General features: G+C 41.1%; 1 protein-coding gene across 1 annotated transcript; it reads right to left on the reverse strand.

Moving 5' to 3' along the window:
- Nucleotides 1–1,563: 1,563 nt before the first annotated feature.
- Nucleotides 1,564–6,792, reverse strand: LOC134655606 (uncharacterized). Its single transcript, XM_063511041.1, has 3 exons — nt 6,667–6,792; nt 5,469–5,723; nt 1,564–1,749 (listed from the first exon to the last, which is right to left on the reverse strand). Exons 1-3 carry the CDS (start codon nt 6,772–6,774, stop codon nt 1,567–1,569), a joined length of 546 nt encoding a protein of 181 aa, XP_063367111.1. The 5' UTR covers nt 6,775–6,792; the 3' UTR covers nt 1,564–1,566.
- Nucleotides 6,793–7,104: the final 312 nt, after the last annotated feature.

The following is a 7,104-nucleotide window of genomic DNA, read 5'->3' on the forward strand; positions in this document are numbered from 1 at the left end:
ACGAACACGCAAATGTCGGGTATCTTTCTCTTTTACTCCAAAGGCGTAATTAGAGTAGCAGAGATAGCTGCTAGATCGAACTTCGATTTTCGCGCTTGTAGCACAGATTACTACTGTTACTGAACGCATTTGCCAGAATGACCGCGGAAAATGGCGAGAAATCGTACGGCAAGCAACATCTATGCCTGTTGTCAGCACTCAGCAGTTGACCACGACAATGCAAAGAGTATAACGACAAAGAAGAAGCACAGATTAGCGAGGAAGTGCACGCGAGACAGATCTCGCGATTCCCGCGGTAATGACTTTCACTGCGGTCACGGCCGGGACGATGACTCCGTGACGTCACGCCCGTGCGCACGTCGCACGCGCAGATGTCGTACCGGCGCTTGCAGAACACGGGCCAGGCGAAGAGTATAGACAAGAATCCCGACTATCCCTACTTACAAGATATCCAAAGGAGGAGGTTCTCAATTCGGTTTGTAACTCCATAACTTCGTCATTTCTCGATCGATTTTGAGCAATCTTATATGTTTTTCTAACTCCATAAACAACGAGCAATTTAATGTCCCTACTCTTACTAAAATCAGACAAGATTTTTTTTTATTCTTGAAACTAAAAGCAATCACTGCTTTTTCGAGGAAATTATCAATGTTCGTTGTTCGAGAAAAACGTACGCCAGTACACGGAATAGTCCCTATGACGGAATTAGCCACATTGACCTTAAATTATTTTATAAATGCGATTGTGACTCTGTCTGTCTGTTACCTCTTCACCGACTGCCTTAACCGAATCTCACGTTAGCGGAGCCTCAGGCATTGCAACACTGCTAGTTGCATACCTATGTCCGGTAAAATAATATAATGTTAGATTTTTAGGAAGGTTCACCTTTATAATTCACTAGCGACCCGCCCCGGCTTCGCGCGAGTTACATAAAACCTTAACAAGTTAAATACATTTAATCCTTCACCAAGAACCACTCTATTGATAGGTGAAAACCTCATGAAAATCCGTTCAGTAGTTTTTGAGTTTATCGCTAACATACACAGAAACAGACAGACGCGGCGGGACTTTGTTTTATAAGGTGTAGTGATGTCAAAATTACACCATTAAAGTTAACGGAAAGTCAAGAAATATTTTGTACATTATTTATTTAACAAACTTACATTAAAGTACAATTAACAACAATTACTCAATAGTCAACAACGATCAAACAATATCAACACACAATAATAAATATCACAATGAACAACTGCGGTGTGGGACCCACGAACTAGCCTTAAACATCCATAACTATTTATTTACATGAAGCCAAATATGGCAACACCGAACGGCAAAAGACACGGTTTACATTGTAAACTTTTTTCTTTTCCAAATTTGAATTTGTTCGATTTTTGAATTGGAAAAATACCTACGCTTGCGTTGTAGTTTGGCAAGCCATTTCCGTCAGTAGAATAGGCGGCAAAAAAAATGTAGGCGCGAAAAATCCTCAGTAAATTTGAATTTTGCGCCTTTTTCTACTGAAAAAGTAGGTTTGCCAGTACAAGCTTTTTTTTTTCTAAGGCGTTTTTAGTGCTTGCCTCCCTTGTGGTGGTAGATGTGTTTGTAGACCGGCACGTGGACGGGGTAGGGCTTGGGGACGGGGATCTCGACCTTCTTTTCGACCTCGACAGGGTACGGCTTTTCAACATCATAGGGCACGGGCTTCTCCACAGTATAGGGCACGGGTTTTTCTACGATATGGGGCACGACCTGGAAATTAAAAAAAAATAGGTACATGCTTACTGCCTTTTTTTAGAATCAGCGTGACTATTTGAACGTGGGATGCGATAACTAAAATACGAGTTATGTACCGTTTTCTCCATGTTCAAATTAAATAGGGTCATTGCGCTAGTTTTCGACTACTCGAGAAAAATTTGAATATAAAACATCGCTGCACACATTTGGACTTATTGCAATCCTTAATCTCAAAACAATATATCTACCTAAAATACCTCCCTACATAAAAAATATATTTCGCAAGTAGCAAATTAATAATAAATATATTATTTGCTAATCCGTCAAGTGGACGAAAACTAGAGCTTGGATGGAAACTAGCGTAATAACCCCATTTACAGACAATATTCAATTCACTAATTTGGACCCAACCAGTCTTGACCAATCGTTTTTTTTTAATTTATCTGATAAAGTAAACAAAACAGAAGCGTTAAATCCAATAATGTTCAATGAGCGGCTTGGTTAGCGTTCGATTTTAGAATGTTACGCCAATCACCATCAACGGACGCGGGAAGAATGGACGTTTTTTTTTTTCAAAATAAGAACACGCTCTAGTAACCGTCACTTACTTTTACTTTAGCAAATGGCTTTTATGTAATAATTGACAGTTATGAGTGTCGTGATGCGGTTGCATGTTGAGATTAAACTGATTTTTGAATATACTTGGTCAACCAGATCTTGACAGTAGAAAAAGGCGGCAAATTTGAAAAATGTAGGCGCGAAGGGATATCGTCCCATAGAAAATTTGAATTTCGCGCCTTTTTTTACTGACAAGATTTGGTTGACCAGCTATAGCTTGCGAATAGAATGATTTTAAAGTAACGTTTTTGTTGCAATAGCGCTTCCGGTCGTAATGATACGCTTGAAACTCTCCAAATAGTCGCGAACGCGATCTCTAATTTTCTAGCAATACAGGTTATACACTATACAGGTGACAGACAAGAATACAGCAAAATATAGGTAACAATTAAGCCGGTCAATACGTCATTATTTTTCTTCTATAACTATGAAACAGGTACACAGCGGTACCTAGAGTAATAGGTACTACAATTATTATTTACCTACGCGCCAAGAACTTTTGTCACATTTACCTATTACGATTTCGTAGACTTTTAACAGTCAAAACAATAGAAAGAAATGCGGTTTCGCTAACAATCAGAGTTGTGGCGTGAAGAGAAAATTAATTGCATAATCGGTGCAGCACACGACATTTGCAGAATGTAGGTGAATGACATTTATCGATGACTTTATGCTGAATGCTGATATTTACTTCTCAATGCAAATACCTAATTTTACTAGTTATCTTTTTTAGGGTTCCGTACCCAAAGGGTAAAAACGGGACCCTATTACTAAGACTCCGCTGTCCGTCCGTCCGTCCGTCCGTCTGTCACCAGGAGGCCGATTTTTGAATTTCAATCACTCGATTTCGCCACTCGATATTCGGTGGAAAACGGCGAAATGATAATTTTTGAAATACGAGCCATAGAAATTGGAAATCTAGTGGTATCGACCACTTGATTTCAATTCTATTAGTAGAATTTAGATGCCTAGCAGTGGAGATATTATTTAACGAAATACATGAAATCGAGCGGTCGAAATTCAAAAATCGGCCCCCAGGCTGTATCTCACGAACCGTGATAGCTAGACAGTTGAAATTTTCACACATGATGTATTTTTGTTGCCGCTATAACAACAAATACTTACTAAAAACAGAACAAAATAAAGATTTAAGTGGGGCTCCCATCCAACAAATGTGATTTTTGACCGAAGTTAAGCAACGTCGGGCGGGGTCAGTACTTTGATGGGTGACCGTTTTTTTGCTTGTTTTGCTCTATTTTTGTTGATGGTGCGGAACCCTCCGTGCGCGAGTCCGACTCGCACTTGGCCGGTTTTTTTTTGCTCATGGAAGAGATGCAATACGTTCAGGCATTTGGAAATTTAGGGTGAGCTCATGTTTCTGTCTGTTGTGGACTTGGATCTCTGTTTCAAACGTCTAAATCTGTGCTGATCGGCTGATTAAGTAATCAAAGACTTGTGGAATTAAAGTGATAGACAAATGATTAAGACACTCTTTTTTAAATATGGGTACAATAAGCACTTATCTGCCAAACTGCAGAGCACCAAACTGCAGAGCAGTTTGTTGGCAGAAAACTAAATGTACCCTTGATAGGTCACTGTCACTGACAAGCACAGAAAAAGGTGTTTCACACATCGTCTCCGTTAAACTTCTTACATGCTTATATTGCTTATGATTAACAATTGGCAGACGATCAAACGACGTGCCTCATTGTTACGTGGATGTGTGCCAGTTACAAGGAAGTTACAGAAAACCAGGATTTGAAGCCTAAGGTTGGCCTCTCTTGATGGTTGTACCTTTTTGAATGTATAATGTTTATTCTTTGTCAATATCATTAATTCCACTAGCAGCAGGTAAACCATTAATGATCTTACCTGTGTATCTATAAAGTTCATTAATTGTTGAATGTTGTGTCCTCTGGGATTATTTTTACTTTTTTAATCGAAGATCATTTCTCTGCGGTTTCTGTCATTTCATTTCAGTGAAGTGGCACCGATAGCTACTCCTGTGATGCTGTGAGATTTTTCTTATAGCAGGGCTAGATGTATGACATATACATATATATGTCTATGTAATGTAACAAAACGTTTATTTAACGTAAATAGTACAAACTTAATAATTAAGTACCTTATAAAATAAAATAACTAAAACTAAACCTAATAAAAATAAAAAACCCTAAAACCTACCTTCTAACCCTAGGCCCCTCGGCAAGGTGCCCATCACGCAGGCAGCATTCCCGCGCTGTATAGCGATGGCAATCCTTTGCGCGAGAAAGCTGCCTGCGCGAGAGTCCCCTGTTGCCTCCCTTAACCGCTTACCAAGCTTCTTAAGGAGCCCACGCGCTCCTCTACCCCACGGTCCGAGTGTCTCGACGCCAAAAGCTACGAACTCGTAGTTGGCGCCGAGACAGCTGTATTTATGGGCCTTAGCTCGCTCTCGGGCGTCCGCCGCTGCCCCGGCATTTCTGCTGGTTGCTTGAGTGTAGGACGCTGCCAACGTGTCGGCGCAGGTAGCGTCCCACACCAGCGCGCGGCCCATTCTCCATGGGATTAACGACATCCCGTCCGGGCGCTTGCCATCGTCCCGCGCGATCCGGGGCTCCAGAGCTGCGGGGACGCCGGCACTGACAAGAGCCCTTCTAAGGATGTCGTTGAGGGCAGCGTGGCGAGACAGGCGGCCGGCGCCCGAGGAGCAGGAAAGGCCGTGGTGGCCAAGCCTGTCCACTTGGGCCCCACAAGAAGCACAAGTGTGGTCTGTGCATATCTCGATTCCGAGCCGGAGACCAATGGCAATGCGTAAGGTACCAGGGTCAATTAAAGTACCCGCGTTGGGCGAGGGATAGGCGTGAAGCCAGTGACCTGATTCCGGTTTCGACACGGCTAAGAGCCTCGCAAGGTCTTTGCCTGAAGATGTTGCCACGAGAGAGTTCAGGGTGGCAACGGAGGCTATTGTGTCCCATGCTCTTTGTTGTGTGGGTTTGGATGTGTGTCTATGTAATGTTTCTCTGGCTCTGGGTATAACTTCTTTATGTCTATGTGATGTTTCCTTTACCCATGGCTGGCTTACGGTTAGACAACAGAAAGAACTTGTTCATTAAGCTTTTCTTTAGAAGACTTACCTTGTAGACAGGGACATGAATCGGTTGTTCCACAGTGACATGCACAGGGTACGGTTGCGGAATCGGGATCTTCACATACTGCGGTACCGACACGGCGACCGGATGCGGTATCGGTACGCCGATCTTCTTGATCACGGTAGTATGGTAGGGTTTGGTGTGCTCTTGGTGTGAGTGGCCTTCTGGCTGCCATTCGTCCGGGTACGGGTATGGGTACGCCGCTGCGCAGGCGACCAGTAGGAGGATGGTTGTTGACTTCTGGAACAGAATTACATTCTATACTATAAATCATATTAAGTATACTTAGGTATACAGATTACGATCACAATAAAATTGTCTGTAATAAACTCTGGCCAACGTGGCCGGGGTTCGAACTACTTCGAACCCACATCTTTGGATTACCGGTCCAATGCGCTACCAATGCCAGGCGTGTCTCACTCCGCGATTTCGTCGCTTTGCTACAGGTACTTAGCTAAAAGTACATCCGTTCGGCCCCAATTTTGGGGAAAGCCATAAGCCGCGCGTGGTGCTGTCGCCACCTAGCGACCATATCTGTGCTAATCGTAACAGACGCGTTTTGTTAGAGAGTGAGTCTTCTGTAGTTAGTACTATTATTTATTCTGTGCCAATGCCAACAATGTTTATATTTGAGGTGATAGCTTTTTCTGTTTGATATAATTAATACATTATGTATCTTTGCACTGTTTATACTGGGTTCTTACCCAAGTGACTGAATGGAAGGATAATTTTTTGCTTTTTAGTTCATGTTTTAATTTCTGATAAAGATAATATTATGAATAAGAGAAGTCAGTATTTGAATGGAATGTCAATTAACATCTTTATAAAAAAAGTGATTTCGTATATGCGCAAAATCATGTGCCTTTTTATACATTACATATACAATTGTGACTTATTAAATATCCACCCATAGGTGCAATTATTAATCTGGATAAACTATAAAAGTTTATGATTCATCATTATGTACTTCAATTTTAAAGTACAAAGTAAACAATGACCCAAAAACATCATTTCAAATACGGAAGTAGCACACACAAATGACATAACTGTTGCATAAATTCAAAAACAGAACAAAAACATAAATGAGACGTATTTTTCACTCTATTAACCAAGTTCCAAGATCCGTTACGTCACTTTCGCGAGGCGTTTTTTTACTTTTAACTGTAAGTACTGTAACACTTACTATGGCGATCATGTTGCTGGATTTGATTCGACGACAAATTGTTAACTGATGCATTGTACGATGCCCGCTACGTTTTATAGTTGGTGAAATGTAGCTGCACCTTTCCATTCAGTGATAGGGTCTGCGTAACACGAGACTTTCAATTTCGATAGATGCCTTGAGATTCTGACAGTACGCCTCTCCATTACTGCTTTTCGTAAGCAGAATTTTAACGACTTTAAACGTAACGTAAAGCAATGGATAACATGTATTTGTGAATTATCTAAAGATTGCTCATTGATAAGTGATCATTGTATTAGTTTGGCTTAGTAATACTATGTCGTTTTATTTGCATTTATGTATATCAGATTTTGGTACCTTAACTTATTACATCCATCTATGTCATCACAACAGGAAATAGGAACTAGATTTAAAAGCAATCGCCTTCTTTGCCATTTC

Source organism: Cydia amplana, chromosome 17 (assembly GCF_948474715.1).
Source record: "Cydia amplana chromosome 17, ilCydAmpl1.1, whole genome shotgun sequence".
Classification (NCBI taxonomy): Eukaryota; Metazoa; Arthropoda; class Insecta; order Lepidoptera; family Tortricidae; genus Cydia; species Cydia amplana.

What these genes read in the sequence shown, in the direction of transcription:
- LOC134655606 (XM_063511041.1), bottom strand. Translation starts at nt 6,774, where the DNA reads ATGGAAAGGTGCAGCTACATTTCACCAACTATAAAACGTAGCGGGCAT. An exon ending in CCAGCAACATGATCGCCATA is followed by an intron (nt 5,724 to 6,666) that starts GTAAGTGTTACA and finishes ATTCTGTTCCAG; the next exon opens with AAGTCAACAACCATCCTCCT. An exon ending in TTCATGTCCCTGTCTACAAG is followed by an intron (nt 1,750 to 5,468) that starts GTAAGTCTTCTA and finishes TTTAATTTCCAG; the next exon opens with GTCGTGCCCCATATCGTAGA.